General features: G+C 58.1%; 6 protein-coding genes across 6 annotated transcripts; 5 read left to right on the forward strand and 1 right to left on the reverse strand.

Annotated features, from left to right (window-relative positions):
• Window positions 1-2,341: 2,341 nt before the first annotated feature.
• On the forward strand, window positions 2,342-4,357 carry THITE_2119310 (uncharacterized protein). Its single transcript, XM_003655473.1, has 2 exons — window positions 2,342-4,094; window positions 4,149-4,357. The coding sequence occupies exons 1-2, from the start codon at window positions 2,602-2,604 to the stop codon at window positions 4,264-4,266; spliced, it is 1,611 nt and encodes a 536-aa protein (XP_003655521.1). The 5' UTR covers window positions 2,342-2,601; the 3' UTR covers window positions 4,267-4,357.
• A 4,481-nt stretch (window positions 4,358-8,838) lies between these two features.
• THITE_2119312 (uncharacterized protein) lies at window positions 8,839-12,692 on the reverse strand. Its single transcript, XM_003655474.1, has 6 exons — window positions 12,157-12,692; window positions 11,695-12,065; window positions 11,398-11,626; window positions 11,020-11,333; window positions 9,109-10,954; window positions 8,839-9,057 (listed from the first exon to the last, which is right to left on the reverse strand). Exons 1-6 carry the CDS (start codon window positions 12,172-12,174, stop codon window positions 9,052-9,054), a joined length of 2,784 nt encoding a protein of 927 aa, XP_003655522.1. The 5' UTR covers window positions 12,175-12,692; the 3' UTR covers window positions 8,839-9,051.
• An 875-nt stretch (window positions 12,693-13,567) lies between these two features.
• On the forward strand, window positions 13,568-15,103 carry THITE_2119314 (uncharacterized protein). The gene is made up of 4 exons (XM_003655475.1): window positions 13,568-13,777; window positions 13,854-14,404; window positions 14,471-14,708; window positions 14,769-15,103. Exons 1-4 carry the CDS (start codon window positions 13,674-13,676, stop codon window positions 14,887-14,889), a joined length of 1,014 nt encoding a protein of 337 aa, XP_003655523.1. The 5' UTR covers window positions 13,568-13,673; the 3' UTR covers window positions 14,890-15,103.
• Window positions 15,104-15,225: 122 nt separating this feature from the next.
• THITE_2170947 (60S ribosomal protein L29) lies at window positions 15,226-16,198 on the forward strand. The gene is made up of 4 exons (XM_003655476.1): window positions 15,226-15,273; window positions 15,339-15,390; window positions 15,459-15,561; window positions 15,636-16,198. The coding sequence occupies exons 1-4, from the start codon at window positions 15,267-15,269 to the stop codon at window positions 15,669-15,671; spliced, it is 198 nt and encodes a 65-aa protein (XP_003655524.1). The 5' UTR covers window positions 15,226-15,266; the 3' UTR covers window positions 15,672-16,198.
• A 1,578-nt stretch (window positions 16,199-17,776) lies between these two features.
• On the forward strand, window positions 17,777-20,160 carry THITE_2119317 (uncharacterized protein). Its single transcript, XM_003655477.1, has 4 exons — window positions 17,777-17,845; window positions 17,955-18,619; window positions 18,680-19,963; window positions 20,027-20,160. Exons 2-4 carry the CDS (start codon window positions 18,112-18,114, stop codon window positions 20,053-20,055), a joined length of 1,821 nt encoding a protein of 606 aa, XP_003655525.1. The 5' UTR covers window positions 17,777-17,845; window positions 17,955-18,111; the 3' UTR covers window positions 20,056-20,160.
• Window positions 20,161-21,006: 846 nt separating this feature from the next.
• On the forward strand, window positions 21,007-24,461 carry THITE_71589 (uncharacterized protein; the record flags this gene model as incomplete). The annotated part of the gene is made up of 3 exons (XM_003655478.1): window positions 21,007-24,058; window positions 24,156-24,195; window positions 24,216-24,461. The coding sequence occupies exons 1-3, from the start codon at window positions 21,210-21,212 to the stop codon at window positions 24,459-24,461; spliced, it is 3,135 nt and encodes a 1,044-aa protein (XP_003655526.1). The 5' UTR covers window positions 21,007-21,209.
• Between the last annotated feature and the right edge of the window lie 373 nt (window positions 24,462-24,834).

Raw genomic sequence — 24,834 nt, forward strand, 5'->3', positions numbered from 1 at the left:
TGCTGCGGTGCGTTCCTGGGAAGGCTCTGGCTTGCAAAGACCTTTCGGGTTGTGGGGGAGTTCCAACGCCACGGTGGCAGGCCCGGGAAAGGAATGGATTGCCGCTAAGTTAACGTGAGCGAGAGTTGTTTCCATACCTGAGTTATCAGTCGCGAGCAGAGGAAGTTAAAATGATACGAGAGCAAAATGAAAAAAGTCTCGCATCCCCCCTGCAGGTCGGACACCCATCCATGCTTTGGCTTCGCCACAGGGAGCGTATGCAGTGTACCCGTATTGGGCTGCATAGTGACGAGGAAGTGGGGGACAGGGCGTGAGAAGACGAAGGCCATCATCCAAGCATCCAGGGAAGCCACCCGTGGGTGGATGGGGCTTTTAATTTTCCTGGAGCAGCCATCAGGGCAGGTGCGAAACAACCAAGAGTCAGGAGCAAGCCTGTTGGGAGACGACCAAACTTGGAAACACGGCAGAGTCCTGCGTTTGATAAGCTTCCGTCTTCCGCCCTCGCACGCATGGGGTCAGGGTTGGGTCTCCGGGTTGAAAAAGAACCTTGAAGCTCTCGAGTCGCAAGGCTACAAAACCCATCGTCGCTCGCCTCGCGGAGCGACTGTACCCTGTACTGGACCCCATCCTGTAGTTGCCTTGCTCGTGAACACAGGATTTTCTCTCTTATCTTTGTTCTGTGCAGGAGATAACTACCTGAATATTAATCTTTCTCCAAAGTTAAGGTACCTTTCTGGCCCGGACATTGAGTTTTTGCGAAACAACTGCCAGACAAGGGATTCATGATGCAAGGCCGATCCTGCGACAGAGGAAGCGATTTCGATTTCTGTTGGCGGCACTGAGGCGGTGACTACCTGACCTTCCGCCGTTGGCTGAACTCCGAGTCATGCTCTGCGAAAACACACAATTTGGAAGGAGCTGGGTCAGCGTTCTTTTTTGCCAGCCCGCCCTTTCCCGATGACGGCAGCCAACAGGGGTGCCCCACAATCTGCCAGCGCCTCATCATTGCGTCCCGCAGCAAGCTCCCGTCCATACCACCTGCCTTGCCGAGCTTGCTTGCTTCCCCTTCAAGCCCAGCCGCCTCGCCTTAGGTGCTTGTGCCCCTTCTTGCCCTTGCACTTGCCCCCCCAATTGCCCGCCTGTCTCCCCCGGTTCAGGTCTCTCCCGACTATCATCACGAACGCGACGCCGTCCGAACCCACAGAAACGAGCGAGAGGTCAAACCAGGTGCATCCCGATATTTCCGTACCACACTAAGGTGCGCCTCCCCGGGAGGGATTCGTCACTTGCAGCTGTCAAGACCCGAGCAGTTGTGGGCCGCAGATCTGCGAAACGGTGCCTGCCCGACGGCCAAGAGCCTCAGATCCAAGCCCCTGGGCAGCAGTGCTAGCAGACAAGAGCTTGGACGAAGGAGGCAACTCTACGCTGCGGTCGCACCCAAGCACCTCATTTCTTCCCACGCCGGCCAGTTTTTCGGCTCACTTCCCGCAAAGGTGGGAGACGCCGTGAGCACGTCGGTCGGCAAGCGGCATCTCGTCTCACGCTGGCAGCAACACGTGCGGCCCGGTTGATCCTGGACATTGCCTTGGGCCTGGGACTGGAGTCACTGGACCCCTGGCTTCCTTCATTTTTATGCTTGGAAGTCGGCCCTGGCCGCTGTTGTTTCGGTCTTAGTGGGCCCCCCGCAATCAAGCGACTCCTCAACGCCCCGCCTCCGCGCTGTGCCGTCGCAAGCAGCTCCATTCAGCTTCCCCCAACCCTTGCGCCTGCTTGGGCCGCCCTGGCTGGTCGCTGTCATTGCGGCTTAAAAGCGAGCCTCCGATCTCAGCAACCCCCCCGGCTGCAGCAAAGCTTCGCTTCCATGAGCCGCACGTTTCCTTTGACGATCGAAACGACCGCCCATTTAATCTGACTCGATAGACGCCGTCCGTGTTTCTATTTGCCGTGCCAGCCAGGAGGCAGATTTGGATTCCACCGCATTTGTGAACCTGGTTCTCACTTATCCCCGCCCCTCCCTTTTAACCTTCCGCCCTTGGTGCCGCACTCCCACCCCCTACCTAGCCCTTACGGCCTTGAGCCGCATTCTTGCGATCCGGCTCCAGCCACCTCTTCCACTCTTCCGACGTGGTCGCAATTTACAAACCCCCCGGCTCAATCAACCGGTCACGGGGGTGTCGTTTCCGCTCTGCTTTCTCCCAGCAGCACTGCAACAGCTCCTCTGAGCGATTCCCCGCCGTGTTGCACCCCGCCAGAGTCCGCCTCACCTGCGGCTGCCTCTGCGGCTCTCATATGCCAGCTCCTCTCCTCTCCCGGCCGCCACTCCCGCCGGATTGTCGGACTGCGCCTGGAGACCGCTGCGTCCACGGGCGTCGTTCCGATTTTTGCGCAGGCTGAAAAGTCGGCCGCATGTGAAAGGAGAGAAAGGAGCCGAAGCAGCCGAGTCTGAAGGCAGGTTCCTCTCGCTTCTAGACAAGAGGCGAGCGAGCCTGGCCTGGCACCGTGCGGCGTCGTTGCGTTTGCTTCCTGGATGAAGCCCAGTCATCGATGGCGAGCTGATGCACCACTGCTCTGTGAGTGACGACGCCGAGGAGCCTCGAAGCGATGAGTACGACCGTTCCTCCGAAGCCCCCCCAAGTCCCAGTCAGCGACCCCCTCTACGATCCTGATGAAGGATTACCCAGGAACAGCCCGCCTCTGGAGCCGCTCCGTCCTACGCTGCGACCGTCGCAGAGCCCGGAGCAACCCCAATCTTCCTCGACCAGTCCTTCTCCTAGTCCTGGTCGCAGACGGCCGAAGCGCCGTTACAAGCCGAAGCCAGGCTGGGGCGATGCGATCCTGATCAGTCATCTCGACGGACACAGGCGCGAGACTGCGGCCTACGCCAATATCGATTTCTTATCGTCGGAGTCTGAGGATTCAGAGGACTCTGGAATGCACGAAGAGTCTGTCTCTTCAGGCCGTGACGGCTCACCCGATAGGCAATCAGTGGGCGGGGGGAAATCTCGCGCCAGACCAAGCGGGGCTCACAGAGAAGCATCCGGGATCCAGAAAATGCCTTCGGGCTCCCGTAGCCAGGAGGATATGGGCGCCTTCGACCTGAAATCTCTGGCCGCCGACGCCCTGGCTGTGGTCAGCGACCCGCAGCCGCCTCCGGATGCCGGTCCAACCCCGCCCGTCACGGATAACGATGTTGCGCACCCAGCACCCGCTCCTATGGCGCTACACACAAGGCGAGCAGAACCGCTGAAGGACGATCGGCATGCCGCACCCTCGATGCCTTCTCCTTATAGCCCTCGCAGCCTCTATTCGCCGCGTGACACCGGGGCCACGCCGTCGTCCTCGCAACTGGACGTGAAGTCGCCTACCGCCAGCATACCCTCGGGCGGCCACGGCGAGGGCCTGCCGCCCATTCAGCTCAATTCGCCGAGATACGAAGCCAATGGACAGACCCTACCCTCCATCAGATCCCAGCTCGGGGACATTCAACATCTGAGCAGCAATCCCGCAGCAGGAACTGGGTCAAGGCCTCCACATCACGGTTTTCCTGGGTCCCCGCCGGCTTCAATGCCTCGTCTGCCGTCTTTCCAGGGCCATCTCGTGTCGCCTCCGATGCCGCCAGGCGAGCCATACCGCGATCCGCTGTCTCCGGGCCAACCGCTCCCGGGCCGGATGATGAGCCCCGGATACTACTACGCCCAGACAAACGGCCTCTCTCGGCAGCGCGAGTACGCAGGCAGCTCCACGGAAGTTCCTGGATCTAACCCTCCAGGATCAGCGACAGCAGCGTCAGGACGCGACAAGATGAGCATTGACGGTCTCACCATACAAAGCGGGACTTATGTCTGCAAGGTTCCCGGCTGCACCGCGCCACCTTTTCAAACGCAGTACTTGCTCAATTCGCACGCAAACGTGCATTCGTCTGCAAGACCCCATTATTGCCCTGTCCCGGGCTGCTCCCGCGGAGAAGGTGGTAAAGGATTTAAGCGGAAGAACGAAATGATAAGGCACGGTCTCGTCCACAATTCCCCTGGCTACGTCTGCCCGTTTTGTCCCGATAGGGAGCACAAGTACCCGCGGCCAGACAATCTCCAGAGGTAAATACGGGCCACATCCCCATCGTCTCTGTTCTGGTGCTAACATGGCGCCAGGCATGTCCGGGTACACCATATGGACAAGGATAAGGACGACCCTCTATTACGCGAAGTTCTTGCGCAAAGACCTGGCGGGCCGAGTCGCGGCCGCAGAAGGAGAGGCGGTCCAGGTTAACTTGACGGCCTGTCTTGCCTGTTTCGGCCCTGCTTCGGCCCTTCGTTTGGCCTTTTCTCTGCACATATATTCTGTTCCTTTTGCCGGCCTGGTTCACAAGCTGGCGTGTTTTCTTCCCGCCTCGCGAAATGGGATGTATATAGGCAGGCTGCAGTTGTGTCGCGGGCGGCGTGGCTACGGCGATGGCCACGTGCGTATTTGTCTCCTGGTCGGCTTCTTCGTCTGTTTCCTTCCCCTTTCCCCGACTTTTTTTTTTTTTTTCTCCATTCTCGCGAGTCTATTTTTCCCTCTGTTTTGTTGGTATGGAGGCGTTCTCGGTGATCTGGGACTCTTGGAAATGAGCTGGGCTGGAAGGCAAAGCTCCGGTCTCCTCGGGGCGGGGAGACTCTTGCTCGGGATACAGCTGCCTCGTTGCTGAGCTCATCTTTGCGGATTGTTTCTAGTGTTCATGGACTTGGGAGGGGTTGATCAGGGTCCTTCGAGTGGCGCCTACGGCGTGTCTTTTCCTATTAGCGTCCCAGATACCACATTTGCTGCTTAACTCGAGGTTTTGGAGGGAGGGGCGGGATGAAAACGAGATGGGCTGGGAAGGGCTGCAAAGATCAGGTCATCGGGCCTGGCTATTATTTTGAGACATGCATTTCGGACTATATGACTTGGACGCCCCGGACTATGCACGTGACCTCCCCATACATAACCCTAACCCAGATACTCAATTACGCCCAGGATCGAACTGCGTATACGCCCAGCGATCGAACTGCGAATGCGCCCAGCGATCGAACTGCGAATACGCCCTAGATCGAACTGCGAATGCGCCCTAGATCGAACTGCGTATACGCCCAGCGATCGAACTGCGAATACGCCCTAGATCGAACTGCGAATGCGCCCAGCGATCGAACTGCGAATACGCCCTAGATCGAACTGCGTATACGCCCAGCGATCGAACTTCCAGTTACCCAGTAAGTTCTCCTTGCCACTTACAGGCTTACCGTTGCCACCTACTTACACAGGAGTAGCCATAGCGACCACAGTCGATTTATATATACTAGGATACGACGATAACGATGATAACGATCTCTCGCCCTCAATCCTAGCCCTCTCCAACCCTCTTTCCGACTATAAGCTCCTCACCTACAAATACGACTCTCTTATAGAACTGAAAGACGACCTCTATAAGTAGGCTATATAGGCGCTCTTTGGCATTAGAAGACTACGCGGTTATAACCCTATTCTAGACTTTGGCTATACTAGGGTAGACTTCTACTATCTATAGGATAAGATACGCCTATCTAAAGTATTTACAAAGAAGAGGACGTTAACGACCAAGTCGAACTACACCTAGCAAGCTTTAGCCAAAGCCTTACTTACCTATAGCCGAAAATGGATCTTAGAGATTCGAAACGGCTATAAAGGTTATAACTATACGCCTATAGAAGGCTATAAGGACATTGCTTCGTTATAGAAATTTAAGGTAGAGTATAAGGCCTTTGTTGCCTCCTATATCAATCGCCTTGCCTTTACTAACCGTTAACTTGCTAATATATTACGAATATAGTTCCCTAGTATCCTCTTTACTTAGCAGCAACTCTAGAGCCTTAGGCACTGTCTATAGAAGGATATAGCAAATAGATATACCCTGTTCTAAGGTACAATAAAGCTTCTCGATAAATAAGGCGCTCTATATAAAGTTCTATAGTCAAGGTTAGATTCCAATAAGCTAGAAAGCTTAGTATAGACCAACGACTTCTATAAGGAACAGTAGGCCTTGAACCTATAGGTTCAGATATACAACAACACTTATAAGACGAACAACAAAGGCTTAGTATTCTTCTAGGTAATTAGTATCGATAGCCTAAACAAGATCTTCAGTTGTACCTTTGGCCTAATCAACAACGAGCACTAAGAAGGCTTTAACTAGCTAATAGACTAGGTCAATACTCTATAGTAAGAGATTAGCGCAAGCCTTCCTTAAATAACGATTATAGACTTCGACGTTGTAATAAGGAAGGCAATTGCCTATATCTATCTAAATACAATGCTATAACTCTATATCTTCTATATTAATAAAAACGTCGTTCTATAGATTAAGTGTAAATAGGACAAATAAACAGCTACTATAGTAGCTGCTATAGCTAATATAGAAGCTAACAATGCCTTTGACAATAAGGACAATAAGCGAATTGTCGAGAGGATCAACTGGATAGCGATATAAGGTATAGAGGTTAGCTGTCACACGCAACTGTGACAAGGGCACCCATGACCGCACCGCGGTCAGGGGTGACGAGCGTTCCCTTAAAAAAAGGGAACCTCACCCGGAACCCCTTCGTAGGAAGACAGACTGCATCAACATACTTTTGTGACACATACTAGTGTTCAGGAGTGCCGCCTCATCAGCTGACGAGGTTGAGAGGCATTGATCTTTCTCACCCTCACACGTTTACTGCCAGATGGTCACCGAGCACCATTAGCGTGTAACATTAGCCCTCTCCTAGAGACTATTGAATACTCTTATATAGGCTTATATCAGCTATAGATATATATACTATATACGCCTACTCCTAATAGCTTCAATCTTATATAGGAGAAACTCTAGGCCTTCTTTTCTACCTAGGTCGCTATTATCTAGTATATTAAAGAGACTTATCTCCCTATTGTTGAAGACTAAGCTGCCTACTATACTAACTGTAACCTTAACTTTAGCTACTATATAATATCGCCAATTGAGTCTACTAACCAATATCTTAAGAGCTTCTTAGTCAAAGGTAGTAGTATAATCAAATATATAGTCTAGCAGTCATTTAAGATAGTTAAGACAATAAAGGAGAATATCTAGGAGGTACGTTAACACTAGAAAAACTATCTACGGTGTAAGTTCCTAGGCAAGGCTTGGCTTAGCGATACTCCTCTGCTTATTTTGTGCTAAGCGATAGACCTTGTTACCTAAGAGTATCGTTATATACTTAGCGCATTGCTATCGGACAAGGAGCCAAATTGGCCGCCTCTCAAGCCCTATATCTATCAATTCACTATACAGTTTAGCATCCTATATCGGTATAAGCTCCTTCGACGATATTAAGATAGTGATCTCAAGCTTCAGAAGGCCGATTTTCATCTATACTAGTAGCTAGATAGATCATTAGCGAATAAAGACGAATATCTTCAATACTATAAGTTTAACTAGGTCAAACAGTTGTATAGCCAACCATAGTATATCTAGCCTTTCGTCTTTGATGCCTAGGTACCACGGTCGACAGCGCCTATTGTACCAAGGTTATAGCCATTGTAGGTAACAAGATTATAGCCGTCGATACGCTAGAACGCGTCTCAATGGGAGGGCATCGACCTAAGCGAGTTGGACCACAAGGACGTTATTCCCAATAGCCAACCGGTGACCCAAGGACTTACGTAGGCACCCGTATAGCCAGGCACATAGGCGGGCACATAGTTAGGCACGCTATTGGGAATATAGGAGGGTACATAGTAGGGTATATAGTTGGGTACGCCATTGGGAACTTAGGAGAGCACGTAGGAGGGCACGTAGATAGGCACGTAGGCGGGTACGTAGGAGGGCACGCAGGTGGGCACGTAGGTGGGTACGTAGGCGGGCAGAGGCAGGTCGGCCAGAGGCAGGGTGTTACACGCAGTTGTGGGTCACCTGTGGCCACCTGTGGCCAACTGCGCAAGTGTGGGCCCACTGGGCCCACTGGGCCCACTAGGCCCCGCAACAGTGCACAGGCCACCTTACGCACAGGCCACCACACTCCTGTATTTAGGCAGGCACTTGCCCGCATTCCACACTCTTGCAATACATCCATCTTGCACTCCTCCAAAGCTCCTGCTTGGTTTGAGTGCTCCGCTACCTCGGCTGACGAGGCTAGGTAGCAACCCACTTTGTTCGTGTAACACAGGGCGAGCAGAGGCAGGGCGAGCAGAGGCAGGGCAGGCAGAGGTAGGGCGGGCAGTAATGCGGCTTAGTCAATAGCCGCTTGCTTAGTCAGAAAAAAATAAAATTAAGCTCTCTCGATTTTATTGCATTTTTAAGCGATTTAGCTAGCGCTAGAGAGATCCAGAGAGCCAGAGTGTAGTAGGCGGATTGAACAGAGTATAGTATACAAGTAAGTATGGTGGCCAGATTAGGAAAAAAGTGGGGGGAGGTCACGTGTATAGTCCGGGGCGTCCAAGTCACATAGTCCGAAATGCATGTCTCATTATTTTATATATTTTTATAAGCCTAGCCAGGTATTGGGCCGCGTTGGATAAACGAATTTTGGGCCTCACTACAAACCCCGTGGGCAAGCGGAATGGCGTTTGGAGCGACGCGGCAATGCGAAGGACGCCACAGCACCGACTGTGTATCATTATTTCAGTCTGGTTGGGAGGTAACCATCGTGCAGGAAGCACACGTTGATATTTCAGGACTCGTGCTGCTAAGCTCCCCTGACCTGCGATGTTACCTGGCTTGAATCATTCATCATGATACCGGCGACGGGGTTTGAGAGTAGGAATGCTAGGTCAATAGGCAGCCTGCATTAGCTCGTGGGATGGTCGTTTTCTTAACACTTGTTCTACATGCGGTTGTCTTCCATGTTTGCTGCTCCTAACTACCGATTGTTGAGTGCTGCTCGACTCGTTTGCGCCTCGACCCATCCCACGCTGCTGTGCTCGTCCATACGCATAACGTAGGTGAATAGATAACGAGGTCGACACTCGAATCATGCAAAATTGCGCCCGATTCCTCTCGACAAGCACACACCTAAGTAGTTCATCCTCCCCACCGTCGCTGCGTCAGTCCTCACTCGCGTCCTCCCACGGGCCCACGTGCACCACCCCGTCGCTCAGCACCTCAACCACCACACCACCCCCGGCTCTCCCACCCAGAGACACCGCTCCACCGCCACCGTCACTGCCGCCGCCGCCGCCGCCGCCGCTTCCAATCCGCTCCAGAACGACCCACAGCCCGCCACTGGCCCGCGCCGTCTCGGGCTCGACATCCACCTCGTCCGTCCGCAGGCCCATCCCCGCGTCCGCGAACTCGCCGTCCCGCGACACGGCCAGCACGGCGCGGTGCGCGCCCCGCCCCAGCTCCAGCGCCACGCGCAGCGCGGACGCGCCCGCTCCGCCTGTGCCTACGCCTCCTGCTCCTGCCGCTGCCCACCCTGGTCCCGACACAGAGCCCGGCGACCGCGCGTCTGTGCGCGCCAGCGCGGCGAGGCGCGTCAGTCGCGCGGGCGAGATGCGCGCGCGCAGCCGGGTCTGGTGCGGTAAGAACCAGACGGCATGATGGGCTTGGGCTGCTTTTTCTCCTCCTCCTCCTCCTTCGCCTCCTCCACCACCACCGGCGGGGACGGAGACTGGAACGGGGGTGCGCAAGCGGCCGGCGGCGTCGGGCGGGATGGGCTCCAGCGCGAGCGGCGCGGCAGCGGACACGTGCAGCGTGAAGGGCGCCGTCTGGCCCGGCTCGAAGGTGCTGGCGACCAGGACGTAGGTGCCGGCGTCGAGCGGGCGCGCGGCCGGCGTCGAGGCGTGCGTGCACCCGCGCTGGTACTCGGCGCTCGCGCAGACGATGTCGCGGCCCGAGAGGGCCGTCACGCGCCGGACCGGTAGCCCCGGCCCCGAGCTAAGTCCGGGCCCGGGCCCAGGCGACGAGGAGGAGGAGGAGGAGGAGGAGGGGGCGAACAGCACGGCGATGTGGATCGGCAGGTCGCGCGCCGAGGTGCTCAGCACCAGCGTCAGCGGGCTCGGCTGGCGCAGGGTGAGCGCGTACTGCGGGTTGGTGAAGTAGCTCGGGTGGGCGGCGCTGCCGCCTGCCGTGCGGCGCGTCCAGGCGCCGCTGACGGAGGTGCTGTGGGGGAGCGCGGGGGCGGCCGGGGAGATGGTGAGCGGGTCGTGGGAGAAGAAGGAGAGCGTGAAGGAGTAGGCCGGGAGGGGGAGCTCGGCTTGGGTGACGACGAGGGTCTGGGGGACCCCCGGGGCGGGATCGTAGCGCAGGAGAGTGTTGGGGCTGTCGACGAAGGGGCATTGGTGTAGGCGGTGGTGGGTGTCGGGTAGCGGGACACGGGTGCCAGGAGGCGAGGTCGCGTACAGGGCGAGCGCTGTGAAGCCGAGTTGTTTGGAGACCGTGGCCAGCGAGGCGGCCTCGCCACGGTCCTTTTCGGCTTTGCGCTCGCGTAGGATTTCGAGTTCGCCGTCTTGCCAGTGGCGGCTCAGCAGGACCCAGACCGGCCGGGCTGAGGGAGACAGCACGCTGTACTGCGGATTGCGCGTATACACGAGCTGTTCTGTGTCTGGCGGCAGTTCCCACCTGAAATGGTGGTCCTGCCGGTAGGCGAACAGCGCCGGGTTCCAGTTGACGTATAGGGAGTCGAAATGCTGGAGGACGTCTTCGAAGGCCATCCAGAACTGGTTCGACGCGTTCTCCGACGTCGACCCTACGGTGTGTGCCTTCAGCGTTGCCGAAGACCCAACGCCCGTCCACACCAAGCTGTCGACCCAAGGGTTCTTAATCAGGAGTAGGCGGGAGTCGTCCTGCTCCTTCAGGTTGACAACTGCATAATCATGCTCCTTTACCAGACCCAGAGCTTTCTCTTCCTCGGGAAGGATGTTCCCCGTCCCGAGAGTGAGCATCACATTGCCTTCATCATAGGCCTTTTTGATGCGGTTCCACGTTTCATCCAGCTCGAGATCGTCGCTATGGATATCTCTATCAGCACTGCACTCGCGACGCAGGGTGGATGGTCTCGCTGGGAAGCTCACCTTTGAAGAAAGATCTGCTCGGGAATCCAGCCGGTCAGAGCGTGTAGATCAGTGCCCGAGTTGCTGCCGGGAAAGTCGTAGCCGCCTCTGATTTTCAGATAGGCCTTCTCCACCAAAGCCGGCCAGATCAGGCTGGGGTTGCGTCGGTCAACGACGTACAGCGTGCGGTCGGTCTTGGATACAGGCAAGCGGTCGTCAATGGCGACCTGGCGCCAGGTCCCGTTGAAATACATGCGGAACACATACTTGCCGCTCCTGGACAGCCTGGGGTGCATCGCTTGGTGGTCAAAGGGATATATGAGTGACGATAGTAGCTAACCCGGCACGCACAAGAGTCAGCACATCGTCTGCAGGCCGGGGAGAGAGCGGAATTCTCACCGAGCCTTTGGTGGGCCCAAGGTGACGGGCAGCAGCGCACAGGCTGGCTACGACGGAGCAGTCGGTGGCCAGGTCCTGGGCAAGATCCATCTCCGTCTGGGCAGCCATGAGCAGCTCCTGTTGTCTGCCAGGGCATGCATCCTTGGCCCCGGGCACAAGCTCGTGGGGACGTCGCCACCCGGCGAAGATGGCTTGCTGCTCTGGGGAGAGGGAGAATGGCGATGGATCGCTGGGGAGTGACACAAGTCAGCATGCAGGCCATAGCATTCCGTCACAACAGCTCCGGCAGCTACGCACACGTAGAGCTCGCCCGGATGGGCGGCATCCGAAAAGCTCTCAGGGCCGGGCGCGGATTCCCAGGGCGGGAACAGGTTCCCGTGCAAGCTTGAAGAGCGGAGAACAATCTTCTTCTCGAGCGTCGTCAGCGGCCGGGTGGACTCGGGGACGGGCGGACGAGCGGCGACATGATGGGCTGCCGGGGTGTTGTTAGTTGCGCCCGCTTTGAGACGCTCGCCGAGCGCGATGAGCTCGGCGCACTTCCGGCGCAGGCGCTTGCGCTCTTCGGGCGTCTTGGCCGTGCCGGCTGCCTGCATGTAGAGCTCGGCCGCGGCAATGGCGTGCTTCAGGGCCTCCCCGCCCTGCGCCCTCCCGAGGCGGCGCTCATGTTCCTGGCCACGGCAGTCAGCCAGACTTCGGTTGCCCAGGAAAGACCCATGACCGTTCTTGTTATTGTCTGCTCTGCTACAGAGTCATGCTCACCAGGGCTTGGGCCTCCATCGGCTCAGGGGTGGAGGAGCTTCACGTCTGCATTGGGTAGGTAAAGTTGCTAACTTCCAATGTTGAGCCCGCAGGCGGATGGTTCTGCCGATGACTCGAGCCTCGAACTCGCACTCACACGCGACAAATTCGAAATCCACATCCGGGACAAGAGGGGCGCATTCGATGAGCACAGGGTACGGTAGAAAAGAAACTATATGATAACGATCATAACTGTCTACTGTGTATTCCGTATTAGTCTGCGTGCAGCGTGTGGGCCGTCTGCGGCTGTGCTCAATCCTCTGTCCCGAGACTGCAGGGCGTGGTTGGTGGTGGGGAAGGATGCGCAGCTGTGAACTCGGGGTTGGAGATAAGCTGCCCAGGAAGGCAACGACCTAACGTCAGTTATACTTTGAGTAATTGGCTTGATTGAACCTCAAGGCGTGTCACGGGAAGGGCAAAGAGTCTCAGTCTCGGGGGCGGTCATTCAAACACGAGAAATTATACGGAAAACAGAAGGAAAAGAAAAGAAAGTAAATAGATGCATCAGTTCGGCACCGAATTAGGGAGCCACAAACACGTCTTCCCGTTTTTGGTTTCCGGTAACAACCTGAGGTAATGATCTTACGAGCGGCGCCCATGGACCTGAACCTACGCAGTACGCCCGGGCGGGAGAGAGCATATCACACTCGTTCCATTCATTGAACCATCACATACGACCATATCCGCAAGAGAATTCGGGATCCCGTCCGCTCTCCCCTAGACAAACTTGCGAGAGCCAGATTAGTAGTTGGGTCGGTGACGACCAGCGAACCGCTGGTGTTGTATGTTTTTTGGCCGTTCTCGCAACCCCGTTGTTCTCTTACCGCCGAAGATACGGATACTGTACTCGCACCGACATTGGCACTTTGCTCCGACCACGACTTGCAGCACGGCGCCTGAGCGGAGCTGGGCCGGCCGGTGCCTGGTAGGAACTCTCCGGATTACCGATTGGTGTGATCCTTCCGTCCTGTAGTTACACTTAACGCCTACAGTAAGAGTTCAGCTTGAAAGGCTGCCGAACCTGGATGCGGGGCTGTGGAAGCCGGTCTGGCCCCCGGTGGATCTCGCAACCGAGGTTATCCGGCTACCGACATCACGGGCGCACACGACACTGCGATCGCCTGCGACCCACCCTGCCGCCGGTCCAAATACAAGGACGGTCCGCTGGTGTCGCCGTGCCCGTCCTTGCCACTCCTTTGCCGTTTCAACATTGTGTCCGGGCTGCGCCGACTCTTGTCGTAACCTCCGGGCCGTCCATGGGTGCATAGCAGATTCCTGGCTGCTGAACCGGAGCACAGTGTTCCACGCGCAACCGAGGCAACTGCCGTCATCAGTGGGGCTTTGAATAGCCGGCAGATCTCACTAACTCCGAACTTACACAAGAACATCCCGCCGTCCGCTCGCCGCAACGATACTCAACACCTCGACGCTGCGCGAAAACTGCCGGCACGCCCTATACGGGGGACGCGAGATTGGCAATGGCCGTACAGTCAAAGCCAGCCCCAATTGGGCCCTGGGGCAAAGCGACGGCCGGTGCAGCGGGCGCGGTTCTCGCCAATGCGCTCGTATACCCTCTCGATCTGTACGTGCTGTCCATCCCCCACCCCCTCCCCCCGGCCTTCCGCGGCTGCAGGTTGCTGACTGCCATGGCGAGTCAGCGTCAAGACAAAGCTCCAGGTTCAGGTGAAGCCCAGCGACACAGCAAAGACAGACGTGCGGTCCGACGAGGCGCACTATAAGTCAACATGGGACGCCATTAGCAAGATCGCTTCTTCCGAGGGTATCTCGGGGCTGTACGCTGGCATGGGTGGCTCCCTAATCGGCGTTGCCTCCACGAACTTCGCCTACTTCTACTGGTACTCGGTCGTCCGCACCGTGTACTGGAAGTACGCGAAGGGAAGCCGCCAGCCGTCGACCGTTGTGGAGCTGTCTCTCGGCGCGGTCGCCGGCGCGCTCGCGCAGCTCTTTACAATACCCGTTGCCGTCATCACGACCCGGCAACAAACGCAGAGCAAGGAGGAGAGGAAGGGCATCATCGACACCGCGCGCGAGGTCATCGACGGCGAGGACGGCATCTGGGGGCTTTGGAGAGGGCTGAAGGCGAGCCTGGTGCTGGTGATCAACCCGTCCATCACTTACGGCGCATACGAGAGGTTGAAGGACGTCCTCTTCCCGGGGAAGAAGAACCTCTCGCCCTGGGAGGCATTCGGTAAGCTTGGCCAGGGCCGGGACATTGCCGACAGTTCGCGAGAGAAGGCTAACTCAGCATTCTTAGCACTCGGCGCCATGTCCAAGGCCCTTGCAACCATCGCTACACAGCCCCTGATTGTGGCAAAGGTCGGCTTGCAGTCGAAGCCGCCGGCAGCACGCCAGGGAAAGCCGTTCAAGAGCTTCGTCGAAGTCATGCAGTTCATCATCGAGAACGAAGGGCCACGAAGCCTGTTCAAGGGTATCGGGCCGCAGATTCTCAAGGGCTTGCTTGTTCAGGGCATCCTGATGATGACCAAGGAGCGGTATGAGTTGCCAAGTCGACGTGAGAATGAGAGTGCAAAATGCTGACTCTGATGCTGTAGTGTCGAACTCATGTTTGTCTTGTTTATCCGCTATCTCCAGGCCGTACGGTCGCGGCAGCTTCGGAGATCCGGCGACCTGGCGGCTGCGGCGAAACTGGTGGCACCCATGACTGTCAAATAGAGGACGGCCAAAATTCAGTGGGTAGTGAGGGCGGCATCTGTACATGGGCAACGCACATAGATTCTTCTTTTGGGTATAATGAGCACCTTTCGCATGAGTGGATGTTGAATCTGTCGAAGCTCTCCCAGTAGCAAGCGGCTTGATCATGGGGTTTGTTACACAGTACATCCCCTGTTGCATCACGGTAAATTACGGATACTGTGTGGAAAGCTTGGGGTGAGCCACCTCAGCCCCACCTCAGCCACATCCCACCAAATTAGGGCAGTCCAAATTTCTCCCACTGTTGTGCGTGAGCATCCTTCCCTGGTTGTCGAACCTTGCACCCCAGCTTCCTAGTTCTCAGTAGTCGTCGTCATTCGGAGCCGACAACCTTCACGATGGCCAGTATGTCGCCCCTCTTGTCTCTCAGTCCGATTACGTGGTTCACCGAAGGTACTGACAATTTGCAGAGTCTAAGAACTCGTCTCAGCACAACCAGTCGCGCAAGGCGCACCGGAACGGGTACGCTCCATCGCACAACGAACGAAACGTCGACATATCGATGGCGCTAACAAGGAGACTGCAAACAGCATCAAGAGGCCCAAGACCCAGAGATACCCCTCGCTGAAGGGCACCGACCCCAAGTTCCGGAGAAACCACAGGCATGCGCTCCACGGCACCGCTAAGGCTCTGGTACGCAGTACCCCGATTTCAACCATCTTATTTATCGATTCGAGACCGGCACGGGCTAACGCATGCTTCAACAGAAGGAGTTCCGGGAGGGCAAGCGGGAGACTGCTTGATTTTACTTTCCTTTGTTTGCTGCGCGCGATGGCGGGAGGGGATACATCTTCGGACATGACTTTTACGAAGAAGGAGTTCTAGGCGGACGACGATATCTGCATTGTCTTGCAGCCCACCGCTCTTACTGGGACCGGCTTTTTCCTCGAGGTGTTAAACAATCTGGGGCATCTCATTCGATCAAACACCCAAACCGGAATCCATTGGGCCACTGCGCAGTGAGGCGGATCTGCCGGGGTGCTATCCTCTCCTCCGCCGGCGCGGCTTGAACGATCTTGGTCCCGATGCAGTTGCGTGCTGTGTGGAAGGTGTAGTGTGGTGAGCGACTGACGACTGCACTCTGGCTCGCCCTCTTTCTGCTTGTTGGGTCCAACCATTTCTGCGGGCGCCGGGGAGGACATCCATAACGATGAACGGCATTAGTGTGTACAGCTCTGAGCTCTTTTCCCGTGCTCATTGTGCTGAAGGATGATTTCGTGCCGAGAGGGACCAGCCTGGCTATTACCAAACACCTTTGCTCTTCCTCCCGAAAGACTTCGGTGCATGAAAGCCAGGCGACATCCGCCCATGACTGAGACCTCCGCTCCAGATCTCTGACCGTTACGGGTTGCTAATGAGCAGTCCGAATTCCCATTGACATTCTCAGCGGTGGGCATTAAGCCGTTGGCCGTTGCTGATTTGCTCGCTACTTCTAAGAGAGCAGTTGATCTTGAACAAGTCGCAGTCACAATACCAACCTTGATCAACGAATCATCAATATCACGCAGCTCAGGGAGCGGTTCTGAGTAAAGGTCGTACGAGCATTGCCGCCTTTGCCTCACGAGCCAGTGTCTCAGGCCGAGTGTTCTCCGTCCTCGTTTTATGTGCCCCGGCGTCTGCCCCTCGTCTGATGCCAAGAGACAGTGGGCGATGCACCTCAGAGGCGTATTTTGAGGTTAGGGAGTGCTGACTCATTTGGTGTGGTTCCCGACCTGCCGCTGTTGGTGACAGCCCTATTTCGCGGGCGTCTGAGCTGCGAGTCGGCTGAATCAGGGGGAGTTTAGCTACAACTACACAGTAGTGTCAAGATACCTCCTACCTGGTAGTTTACTATGCTGTGAAGGTGACAGTTGGTGATTGTCAACCTCCAACAAACGTGACGAGAAGATGTTGTCTCGCGTTGCAAGGTAGTTATGGATACCTAAGCTCCCGAAAGCTCGCCTGGCCCTCTAGTTCAAGCTCAGCGCTTGGCTGCGGAGCAAAAATATCGAGGCTGAGCCTGGCGATGCGGGGGGAAAGGAAAGGCGAAACGTTCTTGGTGTGGAGTCGCCTCCTGAACTGCTAAACCAACGGTAACGTTTTGTAGCGCGTTTGTGGAGTACTTCCGTGCCTTTCCGCCCATCAGGCGCCAGCCTCAGCTGGACACAGGGCCTGATCCACTTTTCCACCAGGCTCCGAGCGAGAGTCTTACCATCCCTCCCGTTCTCCAGCTCATTCGCTCGTCTGTGGGCGTCCCGCATCCAGGTTCCGTTCCTCGAGTCCTCAACAACTCCCTCCTCTCTTTTTTTGTTGCGCCCTCAGCGTGGACCTGTCGCTTTCTGCTGGTCCAGGCCGGAGCTCGCATCCTTCCTCTCCCGCCATTCTTCGTTTCGGCACGGATTTCTGAATAGTCGGGAGCTTTTCTTAATGGGTATGTCGACCTCTGGATAACTGAAGCCTCTTCCCCGCCCGGTCGTCTGATGCAGCGGCGCTTCGTCTGGAGATGTCGAAAGGCCGCTGCATTGGCTCTGGTGAGGTAGTCGCTGCATGGTGGTGGTCTTTGTCTGCTTCTTCCCTCCCTCCACGACTTGCAGAACTGGTGCACGCACTAGCTTCTGGCAAGCCTTGCGACTTGCTACATGCTCGCTTTTCCGGACTCCCTTTTGCCCTTCTGCCCCTCCGGCTCCGATATCTGTTCTGGCCATCCTGGGCTAACCTCGATCCTCCTCCTCCACAGAACCTCGTGCCTTCCAGTGATCCTTCCTTCCTCGCGAGAATTTCGATCCTCCTTTGAGGCCAGCGGGTTACTGCAGGAGTTCTCGAAAGTCTTCGCGCCCTTTCATACCTACCTCTTCTGCAGCGACTTCGAAAGTCCCGGCCGCAGCGGAGTTTAATCCCATCGAGTATCTCTGCAAACACATACGATATTCTGCCCTTGGTACGTAACTATGGGAGATGCGCCCCGCGATATAGCATGAATCCAGGCCCCCGGAAAATCACGGGAGTCTGTTGCCGCTGCCAGCCAGCGCAAGCTAACGGTGAATCAGCTGCAAGCGCTGTTTCAGCTTTTCCCTGGCACCTGGCACCGGCCAATTCTTCGAGACGACGCTTTGATTCATTCCCACCCTCGTTTATAGAGCGCTTCCCGTCAGCTACTCGATTGTGCGACGCCCGATTCTCGGCTCCGCGCCGATTATGCTCAACATGTCCAACATCATGAGCAACCGCAACAGCACGCCCGAGGCTGGCAGCGTCTCCTCGCTGCGGCCTCCCTCGTCGCGGGCGATTGGCGCAACCACCCACGGTCTTCGTGCGTCTGCCGACATGGCTGCCCTGACTGGACAGGCCGCCGCTGGCCGGATCCGACCGTCTTCCGACTTCTACGGTCAGGTGCAGACGGGCGCTGGTCAGGGAAATTCGGACATGGATGCTCAGGACAAGCTGGCCCAGCAGTGGATCGCCGATATCGACCAGTACGAGACCACTCTCGAAGAGATGGCTGCCGCCACTCTTGACCAGGACTTCAAGGATGAGCTGAGCGCCATCGAGCAGTGGTTCCGGGTTCTTAGCGAGGCTGAGCGGACGGCTGCCCTGTATGCGCTGCTGCAGCAGACCACACAGGTCCAGATTCGCTTCTTCATTCAGGTTCTGCAGCAGATGGGCAAGAACCACCCCATGTCGGGCGTTCTGTCGCCCGCAAACTTTGACAAAGGTTAGTCATCCCTCAAACACGCACGCCCAAGATGCCGGCTCTGACTCGTCCGTGTTGCAGACCCCATGTCAAATCGGCTCAGCGATGCAATGAGCAAGCTGAATGTGGACTCGGCTCGGAACTCGCTGGCTCGGCCGAACGCCGGTCCGAATGTGAAGCGCCAGTCTGGCCTGGACTCGTCGACCATCAACGCTATGTTTCCCGACGCCGCGGCCGCGATCGCGACCGAGAAGGCAAAGTTCACACAGCAGACAGGCAACCCGCCCACGTCGGCTAGGAACAGCTTGGTGGATAACCGGAACTCTCTGGCGGCGCCGACGATTTCTGCTCCCAAGGATGACGCCAACGGGCAGAACCCGGTGTCGCCCTGGGGCCCCAACGACGCGTCCCGGCCCAAGTCCTCTTCCGGCGGCCAGGCGCCCATGGGCCAGTTTGTGCAGCCGCCGCCGTCGGCCGGCGCCTTGCGGTCGCCTCGCCCCCAGCTTACGAGCAACTCGAATATCCAATCGACCACGCTGACGACCGGGGAGCAGTCGCTTGCCGACCTGCCCCTTCTGTCGCCGTATGGCGCGAGTGGCAACTGGGCCTCGATGGTCAACACGCCGATGGTGCCGACCTTCAACCAGCAGCAGACGAACAACGCCGACATGGTGGCCAATGCCACGGCAATGAAGCTGGCGGCTCTCTCGACGGTCAACAACCGGTTCGCTCTGGACGATGTGCGCAAGTATCGGCGTGCTCGATCTAACGACGCCGCCGGCCAGGCCCAGAACGCCCTGTCGCCCGGTGCGCCGGCCATTCCGGGCGCGATCATGGTCAGCGAGCACGGAGTACCGCTCTCGCGGGAGCAGATGATGACTCTCCAGCAGCCCCAGAACCTCAGTTTCGCAGCCCACAGGTCCCGACCCAACTCGCCGGGCATCGCGGTGCAGAACTATGGTCCGGCGCTGGCCTTTACTTCGCCGCAGAACAACGGCTTTCTGAGCGCTTACGATGGTGCGCCTTCCCTTATGAACAATGGACTGGCTCCGATGAATTTGGCCGCATTTGGTTTGGGCGGCCATCATGAAGGGTACCACTCGGACCACTCAGATATGGTGCGAGGGCGTTCTCCGCGTGGCCGGAGAGGCACGTCCAAGCCGCCTGAGGATCCGACAGACCCGACGCTGCTGCAGGACATCCCGAGCTGGCTGCGGAGCCTGCGCCTGCACAAGTACACGGAGAATCTCAAGGACATGAAGTGGACGGAGCTCATTGAGCTGGACGACAAGCAGCTCGAGGAGCGCGGCGTCAACGCGCTGGGTGCTCGACGCAAGATGCTCAAGGTCTTTGAGCAGGTCAAGGGTAGGTCGGCCGAGCAGCAAGTCTCCGCCAAGGTGACGAGTTACTGACGCGTTACGCCGACAGAGGCCAAGAAGGAAGGAAAGCTGGGCTAGTGCCCTGCGTCCATTTCCGGAACAACAGCGAGTATACGGTGAAGCGTTACGGAGCAGATAGAGGGACGGGGCGTATAGCGTATAGGCAAAGCGAGCGCCATCGCATCTGCTAGGGATCATACTTGCCAAAATATTCTTGCTTCGGACCCGCAAGCCTTTTAGTTGGAGTCTGGGGGAAGACAAGGAAAGGGAGGCGGGATCTGGCGGTTGATGATCTCTTCGGCGAGCGTTATGAGCTTTATTTTCTTGCGATTTTGGGGCAGGATTGATTTGCTGGCTGCACATCTCCGAGGCGGTGATCCCTGGGCAATCTTGAAAGGGAGAAGGAAAAGAAATCGAGGGATCACTCGACTTGACCATGGCGTTGCTGCTGCTCGGGGATGGTTAATTTACGATGAGCTTTCTGCGGGTTCAAATGCTTCGGGTTTAATGAGGTCTTGTAGCGGGTTATGTGGGATGTTTGTGAGGATGAGCAGTTGTTTAAGCCGACTGTGCAACTGCGCGGGCTCAGTCGCCCAGTCGGTGACAATCCGCATCCAGCTTTGGACAACCCAGGAATTTACTGTCTCCGTCTCCCAATGGCAAGCAGCACTTCTGCTCAAAGATAAGACGGGAGTAGGGTGAACGATTTCCGTTTTGAAAGGGGAACAGATGACCTCACAGACAGTCAAGCAACCGACACACTGGCGAGTTCCAGGTTGTTAAGTGCACAGTGCGTTTACGTGTTTGAGGTCAAAGTCGACTTCTCTTGCCCCACACTCCCTTTAACTGAAAGTCACTTATCCTCCTTCCTTGCTCAGCATCAACTCTGTTCGTACAAGACGCCGCGACGCTGTTCCCTGACTGTCCTACTCGAATCATTATTTTCTCATCTTGCCCTGCACCGGAGGAGGAAACCAGGCTCATGCATGGTTGAGGGAGCTTGACAACAGCGAATGGGGGGGAAGGGGAGCGGCAACTTTTGAAGAGGAAGGTGCTCAACAACTTTTTGGTCTTGGTGGCGGTTCCAGGGAGAGGTAAACCGTCATTTCCGGAAGGCAGCCTTGCCTCTTTTCCATCTCCCATTCCGCTTGCGAAGGTAGCTGTAGCTGTCCTCTGGAAGCCACATCAATCCGAATCTTCAGCGACGCGAGGACAGGCAGGCACGCGGCCAAATGGATACCATGGATATCGACAGGCTGGTTGCGCCTCCAGCGCACACAGCGGCTGCGTTCTCCCCGGACATGGTGGACCCGAGCCTGTATCAAGCGGAGGCGCTGGAGCCAGATGTGCAGATGGAGGACGACGAGGACGAGGCGGCGAGCGACATCTCGGCCGACTCGGACGCCCTCGAACTGCGCGCCGAGGTCGAGCGCTTCGACCAGCAGCAAGAGGCCTTTGTCGCCCGCCAGCGCGCCGAAGCCGCCGGCCTGCCCTACCAGCCACCACCGTCTCGCAAAGCAGGCGCCGGTGCCGCTGGGCGAAAACAAAAACGAAGGCGGGTCCGCGGCCCGCGCAAGCCCGCGCCGCTCCCTCCGGACATCCAGTTCCGCCTGTCGCTCGCCAACGAGGCCTTCCAGCAGCAGGACTACGACAAGGCGATCGCGCACCTCTCCGAGATCATCCGCATCAACAGCGAGGTCTTCAACGCCTGGATGCTGCTGTCGACCGTGCACGAGACGCTGGGCAACCGCGACCAGGCTATCTGGTGCCGCATCTCGGCCGCGCACCTGACCCCGCGCGACGTGAACCAGTGGATCAGCACGGCCGAGTACGCGCTCGAGTGCCTCGGCGACCTGGGCGACGATGACGGCAACGAGGGCGCCGACGACGACGAGGACGCGGAGGCCGCCCGCCGCCGGTCCGAAAAGGCCGAGGTGCTGGCGCGCGCCTACGCCTGCTACACGCAGGCGCTCGAGACGGACCGCTCGAGCATCGCCGCGCGCACCGGCAGGGCCGATGTCATCCTGATGCAGGGCAACGCGAGCAAGGCGCTGGTCGAGTACCAGAAGGCGCTGAGCTACCGGCCGTGGAACATCCGGACGGTGCGGAACATCGCGGACGTGGCGCTGGATGTCAAGGACCGCAGGAAGGGCGCGGACATCGCCCGCGGCGCGTACAGGCGGCTCATTGACCACCTCCAGGCGACGGGCACATACGAGGCCGAGGAGGGCAGGTTTGAGTGGTCGGATCTGAGGATCTACCTGGAGTTCTTCACCATTCTCGAGCAGTGGCAAGAGGGCGCCCGGGAGCTCAAGGAGATCTCACGCTGGCTGCTCGGCCGGAGGGCCGAGACCTACTGGGACCAGTGGATCGATGACGACAGGGAGTGGGATATCTACGACGACAGGCGCCTGGCGGTGCCCGGTTTTGAGCCCGCTCAGTTCCCCCAAGAGAGCTATGGCCAGGGGCTTCCGGTCGACTTACGCGCGAAGCTGTACGTGTACCGGAGCAAGCTGGGTCTCGAGCACGAGGCCGAGCTGCACCTGCAATTGCTCGACCCCGGGAGGGAAGAAGACTTCATGGACTTTCCGGACTGCCTCAAAGATATCGCCGTCGCGCTGCTGGACCGCAACCGGGCGGACGAGGCGATCCGCTATCTCGACCTCTTCAGACACATCGCGACCACGACCGGGGAGACGGTGCTGGATGCCGACTTCTCGGTCTGCCAGGGCCGGTACCACATGGCCCGCGGCGAGAAGGCGGCCGCCGAAGAGTGCTTCATCGCGGCCATCGAGGAGGACGAAGACCATATCGAGGCTCGCGTCCAGTTGGCCAACATGTACGAAGGCGAGGAGATGCAGGAAGGGCGGGAGGAAGCGTTCCTGCTGGTGAGAGAGGCGATGAACCTGGAAGCCAGCGGGACTCGGCGGCGCCGCGGACCGTACGGCCCGCGGAAACCGCGAGAGGGACCGCCCCGGCCCCGGAAGCCCAGGGACCCGAACAGGAAGTCCAACTACGTGCCGCGGCGGTTGATCGACGCCGAGAAGCGGAGGCAGCAGGAACTGGTAATGACGGCCCAGGCGGCCAAGAACTTCCAACGGCTGCAGGCCGTGCAGGACCGCGCCTTGGCCGGCGACGAGCAGGCGAAGGCCGAGTGGATGAAGGCGGCCAAGCTGCTCGTGGACGACTTCCGATCGTACAAGCAGTTCTACCCGTGGGAGAAGTACCTCAAACTTCTGGGGTACGCCGCCAGCGCGCAGGGGCAGGCGGCCGCGCCGGCCCGGAACATGAAGCTGGCGGCGATGGAAGAGCGGCTGCGGCAGAACCTCGCGCCGGCCGAGGGCCAGGAGCAGGCGGCCCGGCTGCCGCTCAAGTTCCCGTCGGAACACCGGGGCATCCCGTTCGACACGTGGCTCGACATCTTCCTCAACTACGCCTTCGCGCTCGTGCGGTCGGGCCGGCACCGCGAGGCGTACGCCGTCTGCCACGCGGCGCGGGACTCGGTCGTGTGGACGTCGGCCGAGACGACCTTCCTCATCCACGTGGCGTGGGCGTCGTGCGCGGTCTACGCGGGCGACGAGGAGACGTGCGTCGCCATCGCGCGCTACTTCATGCGCGACTACATGCCGGGCACCGACTCGTACCGCATGTTCTCGGCCATGTGCCGCGTCTGCCAGACGCCCGTGTCGTGGTACACGTCCGGGCCGGCGCAGAAGTTCATCCTGCGCCAGATCAAGACCATGGACACCATCGTCATGCGCAAGGACAAGGAGAAGGACAGGGACAGGGACTCTCACGCTGCTGGTACCGGCAACGGCAACGGCAACGGCAGCAGCGACCCGGACATCGGCCTCGACGTCGCGCTGCTGACCATCTACGGCCACATCCTCTTCACCACGACCTCGTACACGTACGCGCTCTCCTACTTCGCCCGCGCCGCCTCGCTCGACCCGGCCAACCCGCTCATCAACCTCAGCACCGGCCTCGCCTACCTGCACTACGCGCTCAAGCGCCAGGCCACCAACCGCCAGTACCTGCTGACGCAGGGCTTCGCCTTCCTGTTCCGCTACTACCGCGACCGGTTGGACGCGGCGGCGGCGGCGGCGGCGCGGACGGGTATTCAGCAGACCGGGGGCGAGGCTGGAGGAGGCGGTGGAGACGGGAAACACGGGAAAGAGGGGGCCGCCGCCGCCGGTGGTGGTGGTGGTGGTGGTGGTGGTGCTGTGGCGCTGCGGCAGGAGGCGCATTTCAACATCGCCAGGGCGTACTCGCTTGTGGGGTTGGGGAATCTGGCGGTGGAGTACTACAAGAAGGTTCTGGACGAGCAAGCAGCGTGGGGGGAGAATCCCGGGAGCGGCGGCGGCGGGATGGGCAGCGAGGATCTGACCGCCGAGGCCGCGTACAACGTGCGGACGCTGTGCTATCTGCTGGGGGATGTGGACGGGGCGAGGGCCGTGGCGGAGAAGTGGCTCGTTTTGGAGTGAGGGTCGGGAGGTGGCCGCGTTCGTACACATGTGTTTATGCACTTCGGAGCCGGACCTTACGGGGGAGGGGAAACGAAGGAAGTGGGCATTTGTATTCCGTATTACGATTTTCTTCAGACGGATGGGTGAGAGGCTCAAACGGTCAGGAAGAATTCGGGCAGGGCATGACTGGGCGTTCAGAGGAGGCGTCTTCTCGGCGGGGACGGAGTTAAGCATGGTCGGAAAAGGGGCCTGGCCAGAGGAGAAAACGGGAAAATTACACAGTAGGACATATGCCAGCATCATGATCCTTCTTGCAAGGGTTGGGAGTTTGAGCTACTGTGCAATATCTCCGTAGTGGAGTGAAGAAACTGCCCGCCAGTTGACAGGGCTG

The sequence above is a fragment of the Thermothielavioides terrestris genome, chromosome 4 (genome assembly GCF_000226115.1).
Source record: "Thermothielavioides terrestris NRRL 8126 chromosome 4, complete sequence".
NCBI classification, from domain to species: domain Eukaryota; kingdom Fungi; phylum Ascomycota; class Sordariomycetes; order Sordariales; family Chaetomiaceae; genus Thermothielavioides; species Thermothielavioides terrestris.